Source organism: Enhydra lutris, unplaced genomic scaffold, assembly GCF_002288905.1.
Source record: "Enhydra lutris kenyoni isolate GAN:26980312 unplaced genomic scaffold, ASM228890v2 scaffoldscaffold72, whole genome shotgun sequence".
NCBI classification, from domain to species: Eukaryota; Metazoa; Chordata; class Mammalia; order Carnivora; family Mustelidae; genus Enhydra; species Enhydra lutris.
The window spans coordinates 288,614-313,124 of record NW_019154156.1 but is presented as its reverse complement, the minus strand read 5'-3'; the positions used below and the strand labels follow the sequence as shown (position 1 = coordinate 313,124).

The 24,511-nt window shown below is 37.2% G+C and overlaps 1 protein-coding gene across 5 annotated transcripts in view; it reads left to right on the top strand.

Annotated features, from left to right (window-relative positions):
* Positions 1-12,921, top strand: part of LOC111159941 (C2 calcium dependent domain containing 5) — a 99,646-nt gene extending 86,725 nt beyond the window's left edge. For 3 of the 5 annotated variants that reach the window (XM_022522631.1, XM_022522632.1, XM_022522635.1), the window contains 5 exons: positions 5,236-5,286; positions 6,188-6,289; positions 7,615-7,805; positions 10,586-10,732; positions 11,589-12,921. In XM_022522631.1, the coding sequence (XP_022378339.1) occupies positions 5,236-5,286; positions 6,188-6,289; positions 7,615-7,805; positions 10,586-10,732; positions 11,589-11,720 (623 nt within the window). In that variant the 3' untranslated portion in view covers positions 11,721-12,921. The remainder of the gene's footprint in view (positions 1-5,235; positions 5,287-6,187; positions 6,290-7,614; positions 7,806-10,585; positions 10,733-11,588) is intronic. The other 2 variants (XM_022522633.1, XM_022522634.1) reach the window with 2 other exon arrangements.
* Positions 12,922-24,511: the final 11,590 nt, after the last annotated feature.

The following is a 24,511-nucleotide window of genomic DNA, read 5'->3' as shown; positions in this document are numbered from 1 at the left end:
AGTATAAAAATAAAATCCTCAATACATTGTATTCCATAATTAGGTATCACATTTGAAGTTTTTTTAATTTTTATTTTTATTGAGGCTATAAGGGTTATTTTTGTTAAGCCAAATTTGATTCTAAAAGGTAGTTTAATTTTTTACATTTAATGACTTGCCTTACATTTTTTTAAAACTAGTGATTAGAAATATAAACCTATAAAAACTACAAAAAGTTAGCTTTTATTTTATCCTGCCAATGAATGGTTCTAAATTTTTAAAACTATTACACAATTCTTCGCACTAACTAAAAATATCTTTATGTATTAACAATTCATTGCATGTCTGTTTTTTCTCTCTTTTTAAAATGTATTATATCATTATGACCAAATGGTAGCAAAAATAAAAAATATTGAAGTTCTCCATGTTATTGATGGCCCCAACAATTAGTGGGAAGTCCTGAAAGGGGAGAGATGTTGAGAGGAAGGAGATTGAAGGGAAAATAGAAAGCAAAGAGTGGAAAATATATGAGAAACTTACCTGAGACATGGGAAGGAAGGAAAGAGAGAACTGATGGAGAAGTGTAGGGATAAGGATCTTTGCTTCCTCGAGGCAGCTTAAGTTCAGTGAAATCCAGAATCTGAGGAAAAGGGAGTAAGGAGCAAAGAAAATTGAACTGGGTTACTAATGAAAATAGGTGTTATGGGGCGCCTGGGTGGCTCAGTGGGTTAAAGCCTCTGCCTTTGGCTCAGGTCATGGTCTCAGGGTCCTGGGATCGAGCCGCGCATCGGGCTCTCTGCTCAGCATGGAGCCTGCTTCCCCCTCTCTCTCTGCCTGACTCTCTGCCTACTTGTGATTTCTGTCAAATAAATAAAATCTTAAAAAAAAAAGAAAATAGGTGTTATTTGGAAGAGAAGATCTGAAGGGTGGGGGAGAGGGGAGAAGTGGATGCCTGGAAACAAAGGCAGGAAAACAGAAGATGGGGTTTGAAGAATAGTGGTGTAGGCTGTTGACACCTTTAGTTGGAAGCTTTAATGATGTAAATAGAGAAGCTGTTTGTGTTTGTCGTCTAATGTATGTATTGTAATGGTAGCTGAGTTTTTCCTCTTAGTGGACTATCTACTTTGAAGCTATTTACATTTTTTTCTATGCTTTAATAATTTTTAGCTCTCATATGGCAATTTCATTATCAATCCACCAATATTTGAATATCATTATGGACAAGATTTATACAGAGTGTTTATACACATAACTACATATACACATAACTCTGTTGTTAAGCCAGATTTTATAGTTACAGGACATAGCTAATCAGTGCATCATAGATTGATGGAAATGCCGAAGGAGATATAAAACAAATTTTGATCATAATAATGTAAAACTGAGAATGTTTAGGGACACGTGGGTGGCTCAGTTGGTTAAGCGTCTGACTCTTGGTTTCAACTCAGGTCATGATCTCAGGGTCCTGGGATCCTTCTTCATGTTGGGCTCCATGCTCAGTGAGGCTGCTTGAGATTCTTTCCCTCTCCTGCCCGATTCCCCCCATGCATGAGCATGCACTCTCTCTCTCTCGAAAATAAATAAAATCTTTTTCAAAAGTTAATAAAAAAGCCAAGAATGTTTATTTTTAAAAATTTTTTAAAGATTTTGTTTATTTGAGAGAGACCATGCTTAACCCAGGAGCCCCTGTCTATTTTTTTTTAAACATTTTATTTTATTTTATTTTATTAAAGATTATTTATTTGAGAAAGAGCAAGAGAGAGCATGAGCAGGGGACAGAGGGAGAGAGAAGCGGACTCCCTACTGAGCAGGGAGCCTGGCTTGGGGCTGGATCCCAGGACCCCTGAGATCACAACTGGAGCAGAAGGCAGGCACTTAACCAGCTGAGCCACCCAAGCACTCCCACCCCGAGAATATTTGAATAGCTAAATAAAACATACATTTTTTAAGACTTTAGATTGTATATATATATTTTTTTAAGTAGGCTCCATGCGCATTGTGGGGCTTGAACTCACAACCCCGAGATTAAGAGTTGTATACTCTAGCCATTGAGCCAGCCAGGTGCCCCTGATTGCATATATTTTAATATTTTAATCTGCCACAGAATCTTCAGAAGTTTCAGGAACTTTTTTTAGTTTTAGTAATATTCTTAAGGTGACCAGATAAGATTACCTCAGATACTTTTTAATTATTCAGAGCAAAGATGATCTGTAAATCCTAATGACATAAAGTGAACAAGTTGTCTGAGGAGTTAGTGATCGGCATAGAGCTTTATCATAGCCAGCTGATACCTTTTCATAACCTTTTCATTGGTTATGGTTATGACTGTTTAGAAGAATGGAGAGGCCTCAAACTTCAGAAGCACTGGAGCATATATAATTGTAGGAGGAAGAATCCTTGTCACATTGTTTTATTTTGGTCATCAGTATGCTCAATTCCACTCAACTGCTTTTAACCTAGGCTAGTCCCCTTCCCCACACTGATAGGGCTTGTTAAATATTGTTAGAAGGTCCTAAGAGAATAAGAAAACCTTATGTTCTGTTTGCCTTTCTCACTTTCTAAGGTTGTTCATTTATGGATAGCAGGGTTATCACTTACGGGTGACTTCTTAATGAGGCAAAATAATAATTTTCTTGTATCCAGTGGGAAAGGAAATTATAAGAGAAGTAGGCTGCTGTGTGGCTTGAATGAGACTTTCTGCAGCAGGAATGGGGGGAACCTAACATAAGAAGGGTTTGTCTCAAACTCTTCTATTCAGGTATGGCTGACAGTGGGCATTAGCTCTTCAACAAAGCCCAAAAGATTTTAATAAGATTTCTAATCCTGAATATGAAATATGCTTTTTTTTAAAGTATTGACTTAGAGATTACATATGGATTTATTTCTTTTTCACCTTAATTACTAGTTTACCACCGAGCCAGACAGCTAATACCTGCAGTACCTTCTCTTTTGAGAAGCCTGTTACCCTGGAAGCCAAACTGTAACTGGAAGAGCAGAGTAACTGAGAATCTGAGGTTATTAGACACCTGCAGTATTCAAATGTCTGAAGTGCCGATGTTCGTCTGTTCCCAGGACCATCTCATCTTGGGCCTTTTCTCTGAGAGAAAAATTAAGATCCTAGCGAACATGTTGGATGAACCTGCTCTCCTTAAATGAGATGAAAAAATGATCTATTTTAACCTTTCCCTTAAGAATATCTGTAATTTAAAAGCTTTTTTTCCCCCCAGATTTTAATTTAAATACATTTGCATGTGGAGGCAGGGAAAAGACGTTTTCCCTTGTTGCCCCCCACTTTTTTTGGAAAAAAAAAATTTCCATTTTTTGGGAGAAGTAATAATGTGCATGGTAAAAAATTCAAATCTTACCAAAAAATCCTATAGTCCAAAATCAAGCTCCCTTCTCCATTCATTTCCCTTTTCAAGAGGCAGCTACCCTCGACCAGCTTTATTGTCTGTCTTTGCAAAGATATTCTATTTTTTCCTTTTTTAAAAAGCAAGTATTTTACAGATCACTATGTCCCTTAATTTTTTTTTCACTTGATATTTAGAGTTGAGAACAGATAACTTTCTACATGTTTTTCTTTGTGAACATTTGTCATTAAATTATTACAGTTGCTACTGAGGACTTTCATATTACCCAGATAATACTAAGATATAGAAGATAATTTCATTTTAGTACTTTTCATATTTTTTAAGCTTTTTGCCCCCAGTTTCTTCATTTAAAAAACTTGCACAGAATTCCTGATGCCAGCTATATTTTATTGTAAGTCTGTACTCCCCGAGTCTGTACTGCATAGGACATAGGAGAGCCCTGGGACTCTCCTGGCATATGTAAGCTTGGGTAGGCATTTGCTGTCCCAGCTTCTACACTACAGCCTTTTTCAGTACTGAACTAGCTGTCCGTAGAGATGTGGTAAGCTTCTGAATGTCAGTTTTGTTCTGGTCTCCTTCCTGTTGGTTCCATCTCCTTCTGGGCTTCCATAACTCCTCAGGATCCTGAATCAGGGAGGATGTTTTCTTGTCTAGATCTGCAGTGTGAGGGCATGATGGTCAGGCACTTGCGCAGCATGGTACCCTCACAGGCATTTTGTGGATCCTACCTAGTAATCCCTTTTATTCAATGGCTTTGTATTATAAAAGGAATGTCAGTCACTGTACACTTTCCAGTATTAGTTAGTGGTCACTTGCTTGGTAAAAATGGGAAGAGGAGGGAATATGGAGAGATACTCCCATTGCACCCAATTAGCAGAAACCTGTATAAATCTTATTTTTAAAAGGTATATCTTTTGTTAATTTAAGAATATTACCAAAAGATTAACACACTAAGCAGGGATAAAAATATGTATTTACTTAATTTATAAATTCTTTTTAAAAACTGCATGATTGCAGTTATTCTTGGTGTTTTTTATGAGTTATTTCTAACTCGGCAACGCTATTCTTTCAGTTATAAAATTCTTTGAAACAAAAATTCAAATATGCTAATGTAGAGTCTGAACTTTAGAAATAGATTATGAAGGTTTTTCTAATAGTGCTGTTCAAATTTGTACAATACTTTAAGCAGGTATAATAAAAATACAAAATACTAGGGAAAATTCTGGATGCTCCTTTTATAAAGTTAGTGTTAGTGGAAAGGGAGCGATTCCAGTTTGGAATCTAGCTCTGTCTATGGGGAACACTTTTTAGTTCTATGATGTGTTGATGCCACCAGAGGGAGCTGTTGATAGCAAAGTCCTTGAATGAAGGGGAGCTGGTGAGGGGGAGGGTTATTGCTTATAAGCAAGCAGTTGGTGTTTATCTTTGAGACGTAGGTTATTGCCTGGTCTATAATTTTTAATCTTACTGACCTCCCACCCCCACCTCCCACACACAAACATTTCCCCTCTCCATGTTTCATTTCAGATTTTCTTCCTAATACATTGATGCTTTTCTGTGCTCAGTTTTTTTGCCCTGTTTTCATCCTACTAACATTTGTTACTATGTTTATATTTTCTCATGTCTATAATGTTTCTGAAACTCTTCTTGTGTTACAGTAACAAGTAGTCTTCCTTGGCATGATATTTATTAACTGAGCTAGTTTTCATAAATCAATAGATACTGCATTTAAAACCTAAATACTTCTATTTGGTTTGCTTTTATAATGAAGCCATAAAGATTTCCTTGTATTCATCTGGCTCATAGAGGTTTTGACAAACAGCAAAGAAGAGATACTGGCTTGTACTTAGCATTCAAGCTAATGTTGTTCATATTGTCTTATTAGAACACCTGGAGAGTGCAAGTTCTAACTCAGGTATACCAGCTGCACAGAGAGGTGAGTTTGTCTAATTAAGCAAGTAGTCACCAAAGGTGTGAAATTCTAGTGTGGTGGTGCATAAACATACAGACATTGGAGAAATGCACTGGACAGTGGAATAGACACCAAAAAGTGACTTTATTATAGTTAGAATGTATCTTTTAAAATACTAATTAAACTAATATTTACATTTTTAGCATTTTAATAGCTTCCCTATTTCTAAAAATAAAATCTTAGCTCTTTAACATTTTTTTAGCTCAGTAATAGTAAAAGCTATTCTTTTGAAAAAGGAGAACTTGTTAGACTCCTACTTGCCTCCCCACTCAGTGTCATCAGAAGCTTTGTTGCCAAAATCAGATGTGAAAACAGAATATTGACCAAAGTGACCTTTTGGCTTTCCTGTTACTGATGGTAGAAAGAATGTGTTTTAATAAAAGATAAGTCAACTAGTGATTTTTAAAAAATGTATTCTTCAGCATTTGATTCTCATTATTTTTTTGATTTTCAGGGTAAAAATAGGGAAGTGAATTATTCACCAAGTTTGAATTATAAATTAAAGTCATAAAATATAAACAGTTAACACATTGTAAAGTAAAAAGAATGGGAAATAAAGTTAGTTAAAGCAGTATATGGTCCTTTCACTGATACTCTGTTAGACTTTGCTTCTGTTTTCCCTAAGCAACCACACAACTATGACATCACCGAAAACGCTCAGCCGGCTAACTGAGAACTTGGTTTTGGACAAATCAGTGTCTAAAGCTTGACTCTTTACTCTCTCTCTCATATCTGACTTAAAAAGGACCATTCTTTTTCTAAGTTACAGTTAAATTACGTCATCAGAAGGAGTGTTATGACGAGTAAGAGACGTCACCCATATTTTTTCTTTGTTTTTTCTTTTGTTTTCTGTCTGTGTTTTCAGCAACGTCAGTTGATTACAGTTCCTTTGCAGACAGATGCAGCAGCTGGATAGAGCTCATTAAACTGAAAGCTCAGACCATAAGGCGCGGATCAATTAAGACAAGTAGGCGGATGTTTCTACCACATTATGATCTGAGAAGCATATCCCTGATTTCCCAGTGGTGAAGGCTAGACCTTACGACCCAGCAATAACATTGCCAATCAATCACGTACTGGAGTGTGAAAGCTGCAGATACTAATGCTCACTTAGCCCAAGTTATTAAAGGGCCTTTAGATTTGTTCATTTTAACTGTACAATTGTGTTTTTAAAATTTTACTTTTTGTGACGGTATTCTTCCAAGTGTATAGATAGATACTATGTCCCTCAAGTGGAAGGAAATTAGGAGCTCTCTTGTTGAAGAGATGGTCTTCCAGGACCCAAGCTACCATGTAGTGATGGCATCTGCTAGTTTGCTGACAGTGATACCCAGAGGGTTAAAAGAATGAGGTATTTCTGAACAGAAGATAGCTAACTCTTATCTCACTGCTATAACCAGCATCATTACCTACATGTTCTTTATACTCCATGTGTTCTGGTAGAGTCTGAGGTAAATGTATTTGAGTGAAGGAATTGACATTTAAGAGGAGGAAACGATGTTTTGGAGGAAGGATCACAGGATATGAAACCAGACAGATCTGGTTTGGGATCCTAGAAGTGTCGTTTTAATTGCTGTGTGACCTTGGACAAACTATTTAACTTCTCTGAGACTTAGTTTCCTCATGCGTAAAATGGGGATAATAATACCTATGTTGCTGGATTGTTATAAGGATTAGATATATATACATATATACATATGTATGTCTGGCTTATGGTAGTTACTTATTAAGCAGTAGCTATTATTTATGTTACTTTATAAACAATCAATTATTAGACAGCCAAGGTCATTGTTAAGTTTTTAAAATTGTGAGTTTGATCAAAATGGTTTGAAGAAGAAACCAATTACAACTAGTTAATGTAAGGTTTATCTACAAGTTGACAATGATGAAGTCGTCTGAAAAAGATGGAAAAAACTGCACTGGGAAATATAACAACTTTCACACTCTCTTTGTAATAATTTGTTCCTACAGCAGATAATTTTTAATGCTCTACCGCTTTTTCTTTTTCTTCACTTTATAACGATCATTGTGTGTGTAGCTACACCGCATCAACATTTTCTTTTGCAGGAATGCCATTTTTCTTCCAAAAGAATTCCATTCCAGCATTTCCTCTTAAGTTTTTCTTTCTCTCTCTTTTTAATTGCATGCAGTGCATGATAATTTCTTTACTTTCATGACATTGCTTAGCCTCACAGACAGCTGAATGTTGTCACCACTTACTTGGAAACCTTAGGGAATAATTGAGTTACCAACACCTGATCTTAATGTTTTTTCTTCTTTCTCCAAATTTAGCTGTGACAGTTGAAAAAGCAAGTCCTATGGGTGAAGGAAATTTCCGGAACCGTTCAACTCCACCTTGTGCAAATTCTACAGTTGGGGTTGTTAAGATGACACCTCTTTCTTTTATTCCTGGAGCGAAAATAACTAAATATCTTGGAATAATTAACATGTTTTTTATTCGGGAAACCACTTCTCTTCGTGAGGTAATTTTACAACATTGTTTTTGTGAATTTTCTGATTAAAGACAGTAGTAACAAAACTGTCTTCAGATTGCTTTTTCAGATTGTTACTACAATTTCGATTTATTATTTTTTGCCAAGTAATCACAACACACGTGCACATACATACAACTTTTTTTTTTTCCCAATAACCTGTATGGATTGATTCTAGATTAGACTTGCCAAATTTCATATAGCACCTAGTATTATCACAAGAGTTATGTTGGATTTAACTTCATTTATTATTAGAAATCCCAGATCCTCATTATATGATAAATAAAACAAGTAAATTTATCAATGTATAATTAGAGATTTAAAACAGCCTGAAATTTCAGCTTAGTTTTCTCAAGTAGTTATTTGTCTGAGATATATTTAAATAATAGTTTTTAAGGACTTACATTAAGAAATCATAGGGGACTAAATTATAGATAGATGTCTATGGGGATAGTTTATAATTTTCTCCCCCTGAAAAAGAATTAAGCTGCTTGTTTTATTTCCACCTCTCCAAAAGTACATGAGAATGCCATTTATTCAAATTCTTACTTCTTACTGGGTAACAGTAGTTATAATGTTTTGATGTGGTCAAATTTAAGAATCACAGTCAGCCTATTATATCTGTAATTACACAGGAATTTAAACTCAAGAAAAAAATTGTATTTATATTGTATCTTATGTTATGAAATAAGACTAGAGCAAATACTGTGAATAGGGAAATTTTTTATTGAATAGGTATGAAACCCAATAAACTCTTCAGCAGTTTGTATTTTTTTAAAGTGTGTACATTATAAAGATGACTTAACTCTGCTTTTTTCCCATTTTCTCTCCATTAACATTCCTACACTTCCTTAGAAATAATAGCCATCATACTATTTTTTTTTTCAAGTAGGCTCCATGCTGGGTGAGGAGCCCAACACGGGGCTTGAACTCATGACCCTGAGAGCAAGACCTGAACTGGGATCAAAAATCAGACTCTTAACCCCCTAAGCCACCCAGGCACCCCAGCCCTCATACTGTTTTTTTAATATCATGCTCACCTGCCTGGCACAGTGCCTGGCAGAGTAGACATAGGTATTTTTGTGTCATTGAGGGAATGACTTCTGACAGAATGATTAGGTAGATGTTTCCTTTACGATAAATTAGTTTTAAATCATATTCTAATTGTGTTGAGATGGAGAAGACAGTATCTTAATATAGTCTCAAAATCCTTTGAGACTTTAATATAGAATTAAATTAGGTGACACTTAAGCCGATTTAAGTTTGACAAGGAAAGTTGAGTGTGAGAAGCTAGTATAGATTGGTTAATTAACTTTTCAGTTGCTCTTAATAGTACATGGATATTGCATTATTTTAGTCCATAAAATTTTATCCCCTAAGTGCCTTCTCTACTACTTGAGCAGCCATACCCCAAAATGTTGCTTCATAGTAGATTTCCCTTCAACAGAAATTTGTAATATTAACTGGATGGCATAATATCCCAAATTTATTCATTGCTTGCTAAGTTACTTGCTTTCAATTATGTAATCTTTTAAGAATTACCCCTCTGTAGTTTCTGTTACTCTGCCATCAGAATTTTGAAGTTTAAAAGACAGGAGTAAACCAGATACAAGTAAAAGAAAAAAAAATGTACTGAGCTGTGACTGAGTAGGAGGTAGGCTGAAATACCTCAATTCCTTAACTACAAAGAGAGCTACCTTTAGATAGCTACCTCTCTCTGGCTTTTTAATAAGGTGTGTTCTGGTCAAATGTTTTTTCTAACAGTACATTAAATTTTGCCCTTAACTTCCAATTTAAAGTTTGAAATTTATTCCTAGACTGTGTAAAAGCTCCAGTAGAATTCGTGGAAAACTTAGGTTCTAAAGTATTTTAGGCTCTCAGCTAGACTTTGGTTTCTGTTTTATTTTTGAACACTGAAAACATTCCCTAACCTACTGGATTTCATTCCCTAACAAATACGTATGGAATGCTCAGTGTGTGCACCTATTGAACTAGGTGTTAGCAAAGAGTTATGAGCAAAACAGATGGTGGTCTCTGACCTGATGGAATTTACAGTCTAGTGGAATGGAGCCTGGTGAACATTCAACAAGTAATCATTAATTAATGTATAATTACTAGTGATAGTAAGTAATATAAAGAAATACAACAGAGGCTATCAGAGGATATAACAGGGGAACTTAATTTAGATCTGAGAGTTAGGGAACGTTTCCCTGAGGAAATTACATATAAACAGGGACCTGAGGAATTGAGTAAGAATCATCCTGGAAAATTGGGTGAGGATCCTTCAGGGACTTTTACTGCACAAAGGATCTGAGGCAGGAAAAGTGCTTGATAGGTTTGAGAAACTGGTAAAAAGGCAAGTGTAGTTGGAACATGCTTCGGAATGGGAGATACAGCGAGCAGAGAAGTTTCTTGGTTATATTTACCATCAGTTTCTATGAGTAATAAGAATGATTTGATGGAGATACTGGAATTGGAGAAAGTTTGAATTCTTGCTCTGCCATTTTTTATTAGTTATGTGGTCATAGTCTTGGGCATGTGACACATTTTCTGATATCACTTTCATCATCTGTAAAGTAAGGGGATAATCCCCATCACAGACGTGTTCAATGAAGGTTTGTTTGTTCATTCATGCAACAAATCCTGTTGCAAGGGAAATTAAAATGATCACCCATTATATTAAGATCATTTAAGATGTTTTAGTATATATTATTTGGCATTTTGTATAAATTCATGCATACAGTTAGATTTTCTTGTGTATTACTTTCTAGGAAGGAGGAGTCAGTGGTTTTCTCCATGCTTTTATTGCTGAAGTGTTTGCAATGGTGAGAGCTCATGTTGCTGCGTTAGGAGGGAATGCTGTTGTCTCCTACATAATGAAGCAGTGTGTCTTCATGGAGAATCCAAATAAAAACCAGGTGAGATGCAGTTACAACCTTCTTTTGGGAGAACCTGAGGATTTCCCCCATGGCTTTCCCATCTCCCACTGTCTCCCCACCCACCACCAAAGAGAACTGGTCTTCAGAACTTTTTGATTCTAGATGCTTAAAACATGTTTAAACGAATGTATTGATAACTACGGTCATATATAGATCAGATGCTGTTTTCATATCCTGGGTATTCTTTTTTTTTTTTTTGACAGACAGAGATCACAGATAGGCAGAGAGGCAGGCAGAGAGAGAGAGGAAGAAAAGCAGGCTTCCTGCTGAGCAGAGAGCCCGATGCGGGGCCCGACCCCAGGACCCTGGGATCATGACCTGAGCCAAAGGCAGAGGCTTTAACCCACTGAGCCACCCAGGCACCCCCATATCCTGGGTATTCTTAAATACCTCTGGAAGTTTTGCTCCTAAGTTACTGTGGAAGACACCCTTTAGTTTGGACTATGATCTGTCCAGTTCTAACTACCATAGTGGTGAAGAGTATGTCCCAATTATTATTCCTCAAAAATAATTCTGTTAGTGAGGGCAAAGAATTATTGCTTAGGATTAATTTTAGAATAAATTTCTTTTATCAGTATTTTTCATGTAATAGCTCACTTTGAATTGTTAAAATTACCTTTAAAAAATTTAAAATTATCAATGGGGTTTTTTTGAATTTCCTTTCTTATGAATTGCCTTCTTTTTTTTCCCCTTTGTTCATTTTTCTGTTGTCTACCCTTTCCAAGTGACTTAAAAGCCTGTGTTTTTTCAGCTATGTAGCACTACCCCTAAAATAGCCTGAAACCATGAGCATATCTTTGAGTTGGTGATTGGACATTTCCTGTTGTTTGTATAGGCACAGTGTCTTATAAACGTAAGTGGTGATGCAGTGGTTTTTGTTCGTGAATCCGAATTAGAAGTGCTGTCAACTCAGCAGCCTACTGCCAACTGCCAGCCATCATGTCCTGGAGGAGAAGTTACAACCTGAAGTAAATCAGAAAGGAAGAGCTCAACTAAATGAAATTCATCTGTCTCCATTGTTTTGTCCTTATTTATCTTACTGGATTTTTAAAAGTGAATTTAATTTGAGATCATTAAGAAAGAAATGGTACATTATGAGTAGATTTGATTTGTCTGGAATTTCTTGGAGGCATGAGAATATTAAAATCTTGATGTTTTGTTTGCCAGTCCTTGTCAGGCCCCATGGGATCTTGAGTCCTCATTAAGTTTGGATAGATTTCTCAGAGAACTGTAGCAGAGATGGAAGTTACTTGTAGTTTATGTTGACTTTAATAAAATCATACTTTGAAACAAAATGGTGAGATTATCAAGAAATTGTAATAGCTATCCTAATGTAATTGAGAGAAACTAAGCAAGAAGTTTACAAATTGTCAATGAATTAAAAATCTGATTCGAGGAATGTGTGAGAAAATGGAGAAAAGTTTTAAAAACACTATGTGGGTTTCCTAATGTGTTTTATTTTGAGAACAACTGAATTTGGAATTTGGTAACAACTGAAAGGAAGAGTGCTTCAGCCATCTTTTAAAAACAAGTTAAAATTCTGCAGCTTGTATCCATACTCTGTCCTAACTGCTGTAAAAAAAAAAAAAAAAAAAAAAAAAAAAAAAGGTAATTAGAGCCAGTGCCCTTCCATTGAAAGTTTTAATAATGTCTGTAAGGAGGGAGGAAAAATCTATGTAATCTTGTTACTGGCCAAATTTTGTTAGTGTTTAATTTGTCTGGAAGAGGCTTGGCTTCAACTGGAAAGAAATTTTGTTGATGTAGTGAAAGTATGATCTAGTAGGAGCATAAAATTATTTCTAATAGAATCATACTGCACTCCTACCAAATAAACAGAATTATATCTTAGGGATTTTTGATGGTTAGTTAGATTGTATTTGGCATAGAATTTGGAAATGTAACTTGAATGTAAATATGCTGCAAAGTGTTGAATGTATACATAGAAATACTTTTTCTGTCAATGCCAAATACCTATTACAAATGAACCTTAAAAAGTACATTCCTCCTTTGCACAATAAAATTTCTTTATAAAACTTATGATTTTGCTCTTTCAGGATAACAAACCACCGTAAAGATTAGGAGTCATTTCCTTGTTATCACAGGTGTCAATATTTTTCTGTATTTTGTTTATAATTTTATTTTTTAAATAAAAAGTTTATAAACTGGAATATTCCTGAATCTCTTCTTTGCCTACTTTGTGTGGTGTAGTACTGCCATCCGATCACTTCCATTCATTCCTGCAGTCAGCAAACGTCTGTTGGCTAGCTCCTAATCCTTGAGGCACTTTCATTGTCTTTGGTAGGTAGGTATTCACATCGTGAATTCGCATTGAATGTATTCACATTCAACAACTACTGAATGCCTACTAGATATTAGATCCCAGTTTTAGGCAGTGAACAAAACACACAAGTTCCTATGATCATGGAGCTCGTTTTCAGTGGCTACACAAGTAAGTTGTAAACTGCTCTGTGTGTGTGTGTGTGTATAGACACACACACTATACATACTATACATATATATGTGGTATATATATATGTTTATGTATTGTGTGTGTGTATATATACATATATACGTACGTGTGTGTATACAGATATATGTACGTATATATGTATATACATGTGCACACACACACTATAACAATTGCTAATGTTTACTGAATGCTTACTATATACCAGGCAGTATACTAAATAAATATATATATATTTTAATGATTTTATTTTTTTGTCAGAGAGCACAAGCAGGGGCAGCAGCAGGCAGAGGGCAAGGAGACTAACTCCCTGCTGAGCAAGGAGCCTGATCCAGGACTGGATCCCAGGATCCTGAAATGATGACCTGAGCCAAAGTCAGATGCTTAGCAGACTGAGTCACCCAGGCACCCCAAACATTATTACTAATTCTTTAACATAAAAGTAGCTGGGTGGCATTAGCTCCATTTTGGTATGAACAATCGTATACTTAACAGAGGCCTGTGCTGATTTCTAAAAAAGCTGGAGTTTCCTTAACTACTCAGGCTTGCTCTGTCTGCTCACATGAGCCATTTGCTCATGTGCTCTACCTTTGAAGCATAATTAGCCCAGGCAAAGATGGGTTCCTTCCAGAAAAGCTAATGTTGCCCTATACCCCAAGAGCTACTGCTCTTTCCTTTGTGTGGATTCCCTCAAAAAATGATCATTTTTACAGATGTGCTGGGACTTACTACTTACTCTTTTGGAAACACTGAGGCCAGTTTTAGTATTTATAGCATGCCTCATATGTATCTCTTTCATTCATTATTGCTGCTCCAAGGGTCGGCTTCAAAACTTAACCAATGTTAGATTTGTTAACTGCACAGTCCCACTTCTTCTACTTCCTTCTCTTTCCAAATCCATTGCCATCTGGCTTCCAACTCCTCTGCCCTTTGTATGCCAATGACACAAGTACTGGATTGCAGTATTACATTGCAATTTTGATTAATGTATAGGTGGGATCATATACACAATTTTTAAGAGTGGCTTTATTTTTTTTATCTTTTGGCCTGGCTTTCTTCTCTTTTCCATCACATCTCCATTAATAATCTTCTAAAGAGTTATACTTTACATTCAATAAAATTAATCTCAATGTACAGTTCAAGGGGCTATGCCAAATAGGTCAGTTGTGTAACCAAGGTAAAGAACATTCCCATCACACAAGAGAACATTTTATATCTCTCTCTTTCACACACATACACACATGGACATACATTAAAAAAAACACATTTCCATCACCCCAGGAGGTTTCCCTTCTGTCCTGTAAATGGAATCTTGTGCCTTTTTTTTTTTTTTTTTTTAAAGATTTTATTTATTTGAGGGATACCCAGGTGGCTCAGTTGGTTGAGGGCCTGCCTTTGTCTCAGATCATGATCTCGGGATCCTGGGATCGAGTCCCTCATCAGACTCCTGGCTCAGTGGGGAGTCTGCTTCTCCCTCTGCCATTCCCTCTGCGTATGCTCTTTCTATAAATAAAATCTTAAAAAAGATTTTACTTATTTGAGAGAGAGAGAGAGCGTGCGCAAAAGAGAGAACGTGAGAACGTGGGGGGAGTGGGAGAAGTGGGGGCCCTGCGTGGAACTTGATTCCAGGATCCTGGGATCATGACCCGAGCCAAAGGCAGCCACTTAACTGACTGAGCCACCCGGGTGCTCCAGGATCTTGTGCTTGACAACTTCCACTTAGTGTAATGATTTCGGTGCAACTACATGTGAACAACACTTTTGGCTATCATGACTAGAGTGATTTTTTTAAATTCAGTTAACACTTTTCTGTGAAGACAGAGATCACAAATAGGCAGAGAGAGAGGAGGAAGCAGGCTGCCTGCAGAGCAGAGAACCTGATGTGGGGCTCGATCCCAGGATCCCGGGATCATGACCTGAGCCGAAGGCAGAGGCCTTAACCCACTGAGCCACCCAGGTGCCCCCTGAATTTCTATTCTTTGGAGTTTACCTTTTCTTGTTGATAATTTGCCATGTGTATGACAAAATTTCCCCTTATTTTGTTGTCCACCAACATAGTTTATTTTACCTTTTTAATCATATCCAAACATTTAATTTTATTATGAACAATATGACTATCTTTTCTTTCTTAGATTCCCTTAATTAAGATGATCTCCCCTTGATTTTTTGGTTAACTTGAAGGTTCACCAAACATGTCCTGAATTGCTCTCATCTCAATGGCTCCTCACCAAACTTATTTCTTACCAGATAAATGCCGGTCTTAGCTTGAGTCAGATACCTGAGGGAGATCCAAAGTCTAAGCCTTTCCACTACACCACCCAATTTCATGGAACAAGATGCATAAAAGTGAGGAGGCATGAAAATGTATGTGATATGAAAGTAACACATTTATTTACAAACAGTTTTATAGTTTCTTCTTCCCCAGGGGAGGATCTTTCACAGAGTACTTTGAGAATCTGATCTAAACTTTGGAACTTTTCCCCAGAGAAATAAGCAAACCCTTGATATTCTGCATACTAATCCAGAAGGTTTATTGAAACATTGAAATCCCCTCACTGACCCTGAACTTAAATCTAGTATAGAATCAATGGAGGAGAATAAGGAACCAGGCTGAAGTAGAGGTTAGGAATGATCAGGTAAATGCTATCCTAAAAATTTGCCTTTTCCGCAATAGGAAAGTCAAATTTTTAAAATTAGATTTTTAAATATTAAAAAACCCAAGGGTGTCTGGCTGGTTCAATTGGTGGAGCGTATGAATCTTGATCTTGGGATTGTGGGTTTGGGCCCCATGTTGAGTGTGGAGATTACTTAAAAATAAAAAATCTTTGAAACAAAAACCCCACCAATGTATCTATGGTAGGCAGAATAATCCCACCCCCTCGAAGACATCTGCAGCCTAATTTTTAGAACCTGTGACTATATCACCTTACAGGACAAAAGAGACTTTGCAGATGTGATCAGAGTTAAAAGACCTGGAGATGAGGAAATTATGGTTATCTTCAAGGGTCCTAGAATCTAATCTTCCTCAAAAGTGGAAGAGAAAGGTTTCAAAAAGTAGGTTAGAGAGATTCTATGAGATATGGACTCAACCTGCTTTTGCTGGCTTTGAAGAAGGAAGAAGGGAGCAACCAGTTGAGAAACGTGGGTAGCCTTATACTCCAGGAACGTTCCTCAGCTGACAGCTAGCAAGAAAACAGGGTTCTCAGTTCTATAACTGAATTTTAACAACTCAAACGGGCAAGGAGATCGATTCTCCCTTAGAGCCTCCAGAAAGGAACAGAGCCCTACTCATGGCTTGATTTTAGCTTTGCGAGACCCATATCAGGTTTCTGACGTACGCAACTGTAAGATAATAAACTTGCTTAAGCCACTAAGCTGGCGATATTTTATTATGGAAGCAATAGAAAATGAATACAAAGTTCTTATAAATTTAAACTACAGCCATATAGAAAGTTACAATATTTATGGTAATATGAAATGCTTCACAAACTCAGAATATAAGTACAGTCCTTTTATTTTTCTAATGAGTTGTTTTTTGAATACCCAACCTATTAGGATAAATCCAGAATGTCCCACCTTTGAGGTCGTCTCCACTTCTAATACTGTCCAAGAACTGTAGGAGCTCGATGCAGTCCCCAGGACTTTAAGGCTTCCCCATTCAAGCTCTGCGGAACACTCTTACCTTTACTTCTCACTGCCACATGATGTCGCTGTTGGAATGGACTCAGCACAAACGGACGGCGCGGGGTCTCCCGCAGTGATGACGCCAATTTAGCCAAGACTACTGCAAAGGTTTGCTTGATTCCTGCAAAGGTTTGTTTGATTCTTTAGCAGGTTGTCCTATTTCCTCCATGCCTACGTACACCATCTAAGGAAGCCTGCCAAGTTTCAGTTCCTAGTGCTCAAGCCAGCTGCCAATGGAGTCGTGAGAGTTTCCTATAAATTCTAGATATCAGAGGATGGTTTGTTTTTTAATACGTATTTTGCAGACATTATCTCTCAGTCTGTGACTTATTTTGTGTTTTTCAAACATTGTCTTTTGAGGGAACAGAAATTTCTAATTTTTTAAAAAAGATTTTATGTATTTATTTGACAGAGAGAGAGAGAGCACCAGCAGGGGGAGTGAGTGGGAGAGAGAGGGCCTGAGAAGGAAGGCCCAGGCAACGCAGGGCCAGATTCCAGGACCCCAATATAGTGACCTGAGCGGAAGGCTGACGCTTAATCAACTGAGCCACCGGGAACCCCATAAGTTTTTTAATTTTGAAAAAAAGTCTACGTTTTTTTTTTCTTTTGTGGTTTGCGCTTTCTGTGTTCTAAGAAATTTATGCCTAACCTAACATTGTGAAGATTTTCTAGAAATTTCAGATTTTGGCTTTACTTTTTTAGGTACATGATCGTTTCAAGTTACATTTTGTATATGATATGAGGTATGGGTTAAAACTCTTCCCCTTTCTGCGCACGGATGTCCATGTGCAAATTGCTCCAACACAATTTGTTGGAAAGACAAACTTTAATACATTTGATTGACTTGACATTTTTGTTGAAAATTAATTGATTGCCCATATACACAGGTGAGCCATTTTATTGGTTTATTTCTGGATCTGTCATGTGTTCCACATATCTATCCTTTTTCTGATATTACATGATCTTGATTCTTCTAATTTTATAGGTCTGGAAATCAAGGAATGTGAATCTTAAAACTTTGTTCACATTCTTGAAAGATATTTCTGATAATTTTAGTTCCTCTGTTTTTTCCATATAAATTTTAGGGTAGCTTTATATTGAAGAAAATCCCTGCTTTTTAAAATTGGGATTGTGCTGAATCTATAGATCAGGTTAGGGAGAATTGACAATTTAATCCATGAGCGTGCTATTTCTCTTACTTTGTTTTCATTAATATTTTGTTGTTTTCAATATACAAGCCTCGCACAAATCTTGCGTGTTTCTTGAGGGGAGAGTTATATCTAAGTACTCCATGTTTTTTGGTCCTATTATAAGTGGTACTGTTTTAATTTTCTTTTCTCTTTGCTGCTGCAAAAAGCTTTATTGTTTCCGTTTGTCCCACAGCTTGGGAGGGGGCTCCAGGGCCGTTAGAATGCTGCCCAATGACTGCGTGTAGGGAGGGGGCCAGGCGCAAGCACTGGCACCAGAGGGATGCCCGCGGGGCCCCTCAGAGGCCGCTCGGCTCCGGAGGTTTTCCAAGAGGAAGCGATACCCACCCAGCCCGGTCCGGGGGCAGCCTGCAGAGGAGAGGCAGGTGGGCGCCACCTCGTTGATGAGTTTCCCCTCCTCCCCCGGGAAGTGCGAGATGTGCGTCTGCGCAGACGAACGGGGCACGCGGAGCAGGAGGGCCGGCCTCGGGGGCTTCGCCAGGACCTGACCCTCAGGTCCATGTCTTTGTTACTCATCTTGGCACAGTTTGTGCAAGTCCTAGAAGAGAGCCGGCTCCCGCGCCGGTTTGGCATCTTCTAGAGAAGTTCAGGGCCCTCGTGCTTCTCAGCCAGCTCGCGCTAACCCTCTCCAGAGCCACGTCGTCGCTGCAGTGGAAAGACAAGCCCAGGCAGGGGTAGGTAGGTGTTGGAGACCCGCAGGTGCATGTTGACCAGGCCGTTGGCGGTGGTCTCCAGGTCGGTGAAATAGTTCTGGGGACTCTGGGAGCTCCTGGGTTGATCGGTCACAGGGAGCTAAGCTCAGAATAGGCTGCTGGCTGGTCCCAGAGGCAGAGGGTGGCCAAGGAGATGCCTCCGAAGGTTGCCCCTGGGAACCAATGTTGCCGGGGGGTGTTGAAGCAAGAGACAGATCCGGGGGACCGAGCAGGGCAAGCATGGCCTTAGTTTTCAGCGGTTATTTATTTTTAGTATATACAAGTAGAAATGATCTCGTGTCCTGCAGTTGGGTATTGCTTCTAGTAGTTTTTTGGGTTATGATATGGGTTTTTTTTTTTTTTTAATGTAGACAGACATTGTCATGATCGTGCATCAGGTCTCCGAATGAATTTTATTTTTCTTGTTCCTTACTAAATTGGCCTAATTAGTGATCACCTCATTAAGATATTAAGTAACATGTAGAGTGGATTAAGTATTAGGTATGACGTACGATGGCAAAAATGGGCATCCTGACCTTTTTCCAGATCTGAGGGGGAGCCATTCAGTCTTGCACTGTTAAGTATGATGTTGTCCCTGGGTTTTCCCAAGACCTTCTTTGAATTTTGTCAAATGCCTATTCTCCTACTGAGATGATCCTATTAATCTTCTTTGGTTTGTTGATATGGTGGATTGCACTTGCTGATTTTCAAATGTTAAACCAAATGTTCCCTTCTTTTCTATTTTCCTGAAGAGTTTGTCTATAATTGATGCTATTTATTCCATAAATGTGTGACAGGATTTGCCATAAAGCTGGCAGATTTTTCTTTGTTGGAATGTCTGTAACTATAAGTTGATTTTGTTAATAGTTAGGGGGCTATTCAGGTTATCTTTTTCTTCTTGTGTAACCTTTGGTAGTTTGTGTCTAAGGAACTGTTTCATTTCTTCTAAATTGTCAAATTTATTGGTAAAAAAATTATTGGTACTGTTTCCTAATCATCTTTTTAATACCCGTGGTTCTATAGTGTTGTGGCTTCTCACTTTATTTCTTGATCAGTTTAGCTAAAAGTTCCTCACATTTATCGATCTTTTCAAAGAACCAGCTTTCAGCTTCATTGATTTCTTGTGTTAGTTTTTCCTCTGTTTTCATTTTATTTGATTCTGCTTTTATCTTTATATTTCCTTTATGCGTGCTTTTGATTTAATTTGCCCTTATTTTTCTAGTTTCTTAAGGTGGAAACAGATCATTGATTTGAGGCCTGTCTTCTTTTCTAATATAAGCATTTAAACTGATGCATTTCCCTCTATACAGTACTTTAATAGTATCTCCAAATTTTGATGCATTTTAAAAAATTTACCTTTAAATTAAAAATATTTTATCATTTCCTTTTAACTTCCTCTTTGACTAATGGTTTATTTAAAAATGGTTTATTTAATTTCCAAGTGTTTTGGACTTTCCAGATGTATTATTTGTGGTGAGAACAATGAGCTCCAGGGCTTATTTATCTACTGTTTGCAAGTTTGTGCCCTGAAGTAACATCTCCCCCAATTCCCCAGTGTCCAGCCCCTGGTAACCACCATTCTACTGTTTTTATGAGTTCAGCATTTTTATTTTTAAATTTTCATTATTAATTTTACTAATATAATTGACATGTAACATTGTATAAGTTTAAGGTGTTCAACATGTTGACATATTTATATATTACAAGTTTTAAAGAAGATTTTACTTACTTATTTGAGAGAGAGAGCCTGGGGAGTGCAGAGGCAGAGGGAGAAGCAGACTCCTCACTGAGCAAGAAACTAGATACGGGTCTCAATCCCATGACCGTGGGGTCATGACCAGAGCCAAAGGTAGGTGCTTAACCTACTGAGCCACCCAGATGCCCCTATATATTGCAATTTGATTACCACTGTGGTGTTACCTAATACCTCTCACCTCACATTATTATAATTTCATTTTTGTGGTAGGAATAATTAAGATCTAGTCCCTTAGCAAGTTTAATGTTCATAATACAGTATTGCCTATAATCACTATACACTAAAAGTTTGATTTTTTGAAAGAATTTTATTAAAAAATTCCAGTATAGTTAACATATAGTGTCAACAATTCTGTACATTACTTAGTGCTCCTCAAGGTAAATGTACTCTTAATCCCCTTCAGCTATTTCTACCCCCGCCACCACCTCCCCACTGGTAACTACCTATTTGTTCTCTATAAGAGTCTGTTTTTTGGTTTGCCCCTTTCTCTCTTTTTTTCCTTTGTTGATTTGTTTTGTTTCTTAAAAACAAGAAAGAACAAATGTTGGCGAGGATGTGGACTAAAAGGGACCCTTGTGAACTGTTGGTGGAATGTAAATTAGTCCAATCACTGTGGTAAACACTATGGAGGGTCCTCAAAAAATTAAAAATGGAACTGCCCTATGATCCAGTAATCACACTACTCAGTATTTACCCAAAGAATATGAAAACACTAACTTGAAAAGATACATGCATCTCAGTGTTTACTGCATCATTACTTACAAAAGCCAAATTATGGAAGCAACCCAAGTGTCTATCGACAGATGAATCGATAAAGAAGATGTGGTATAGATTTAGATCTATGTCTGTGCACACAATGGAATACTTTTCAGCCATAAAAAAGAATGAAATCTTGCCATTTGCAACCACAGGGATGGAGCTTGAAAGTCTAATGCTAACCAAAGTAAGTCAGAGAAAGACGAATACCATATGATTTCTCTCATATGTGGAATTTAAGAAGCAAGTTTGATTTTTAAGTACTTCACATGTGAGTAATGTTATACAGTATTTGTCTTTGTCTGACTTAATTTCATTTAGCATAATGCCCTCAAGTTCTTACTGATTTCATTGTATCTTCACTATTGGCATGTAAGTTATGTTTCTTTTTTAAAACGTTTTAGTGGTTTTTCTATACTTTTCAGTCTATACTTTTAATTTATCATAGTCTATCTTCAAAGTAGTTCAGTATGAAACCCTTCCTCCCCATGGACACACACAAAAGTACAGATTTGTATACTGGAAATACATGAAGTACTTAGGTATAAGTTATAGTATTTCTTACTTCCAATAAACTAGCATAACTACTTTATGGTTGGAGTATAGTCTCTGAATGACTGTAATCAAGTTTATTATTATTTTTTATTCCTCTTTCTTTAGGCTTCATCAGCTTCCTGGTAAACTTGTTTACTGTCGGTCTTTCTTAATTCATCATAAATGAATTATTATTTTTTTTATTCCTCTTTCTTTAGGCTTCATCAGCTTCCCAGTAAACTTGTTTACTGTCGGTCTTTCTTAATTCATCATAAATGTATCTAAAGTTACAAATTTCCCTCTCTTTTATCATTCCACAAGTTTTATGCAGTATTTTTATTTTTTTTAAATCTGAATTTTTATAGTAACTATTGTGATTTCTTCATGAGTCTATAAGTTATTTAGGAGTGCATTTCTAGTCTCCCAGTGTATGGGTTTCTTTCACTTTGTTGTTTTCTAATAAAGTTGCATTGCGATAAAATATTGTGATCTGATTGACACATTCTTTGGAAATTCTTGAAAATTTTTCGTTGCTTTTCTTTCAATTTTCTCTCAATTTGTATAACTGTTTCATATGTATTTGGAAAGAAAATATGTTATTTGTTGCATACAAGTATATATCTCTCTCTATCTACCATCGTCTATCATCAAGGATCTATAAAATCGAGCTTGTTAATTAGTTATTAACTCTTCTACATCCTTAACAATATTTTTGTTCCCTTGATTTATCAATTTCAGAGAGAGGTAAATGTGGTATATTGATTACATTGATGACCTCTGTGAAACTGTGACTTTGCAGCTCCTCCCATCAAGAGGGGGAATCTTTTTCTCCATGTCTTGAGTTTGGGCTGGCCTTCTGCCCTGCGCTGGCCAAGAGGATACAGCAGAGGTATTGATGTGCCTACCGTGAGCCTAGATCACAGGTGTATTGTGTCCATCTGCTTTCTCTCTGGAACCTCTACCATGCCATGCAAACAAGCCTTGACCAACCTGCTAGAAGAGGAGAAACTTCATGGAGCAAAGATCAGTCATCTTAACTGTTCATCTTGCAGTTGAATTAATTAGCTAATGAGCAGATTCATGAGTAATAATGACAGTTATCTTAAGCCAGAGAATTTGGGAGTAATTTTTACGGAGCAATAACTAACCAACATACAGCATTAACATTTTACGCGGTTGTCGATTTGTCTTTATAATTTTGGTACTTTTACTTTTTTGAGGCTATGAATTTAGGTTTATGTAATTTTGTAATTTCCTATCACCTTCGTTGTTTACATCTTTTACCGATGTAAATGTGTTTTTTATTAATGTGAGATATATTCCCACAAATGCATTTCTTAAAATCATATATTTTGAGCAATATGAACATTGGTGTGCCAGTTTTCTTTGGGTTAATTTTTGCCTGGTCTGCTTTTTTCCCAACCCATTATATTTAAATTCTCTGTGGATTTTTGTTCTCATTGTGTCTTCTTATGTATGGCCCACCATTCCTTTGCTTCTTTTTTTTTTTTTTCTGTGTTTTCAGTTGGATTCAAGTCCTCCCACTTTTTTCTCTCATTCCAGTATGAAAATTCAGATTCGAAAAAACTAATGGGTGATATTTTATTTTTCCCTATGTGTGTTCTGAAGCAACGGAGAGATAGACAAGAGAGTGAGGCAGACAGAGGTCAAATGCCACTTTTATTAGTTATGAAGGTCTTGAACCACGTGACTCTAAGTCTGTTATCTCTGAATTAGGCAGAACTACCTGGTCCCTAGTAGTGCTGCATAACCACAGAACTCCTTCCTCAGGGACAAGCACAGTTCAGCAGTACAGAGAGTATTTATGTTCTCTCCTGGTAAACAGATCACGACAGAGGAAGGAGATTAGAAGGGACAGAGCTAAGCATTCAGTTTTGTTGGAGGAGGTCACTGAGAGGATGTGACCACTGGTTGGACTCATGAGCTGGACCCAGGGAAGTCAGAGGCTCTTCACCCCTTCCCATGTCCTAGGAATGTATGTTCTACCCACCGTTCCCCCAGTAGGAGCTGTTCAGAGACAGAACCTTGAGAAAGTGAGAGGTTGTTGAGACCAACTGGACAGTATACATGCCTGAATCCAGCTAAGTCCTCCATATAAACCTCTAAGAGTCTGGCAGGGAGGGGCAGGGATTTTCTTGTCTTGCAGCAAGACTCCTATGCAAGTTTCCTTGCTTTTTAAAACTGTCACCTGCCAGTCTGGAGTGGGCTGCCTTTCTTCAGTCTCTCCTTGCCCTCTGTGTACAATGGCCAGTTTGCAAACCAGCAAATTGCCTTTCCTGAACTGTCATTCTGAGAAGTTTTTTGTCTACCAAACAAGAGTGAGGAGGAGTGGCCTGAGTGCCCGAGAACATTATTTTAATAAAAATCACCCTTAGAAACACAAGTGGAAGCATACGTATTCTTAGAAAATAAATAATATATTCCATAGCTGTTCTTTTAGTTACTACGCCCACATTTTTAATCTATTAGTTTTCTATGGCTGCTGTAACAATGACCACAAATTTGATGGTTTCAAACAACACACATTTATTCTGTTTTGTTTTTTTTTTTAAAGATTTTATTTATTTATTTGACAGAGAGAGAGCACGCGAGCGAGAGAGCACGAGCACACAAGCAGGGGAAGTGGGAGGCAGAGGGAGA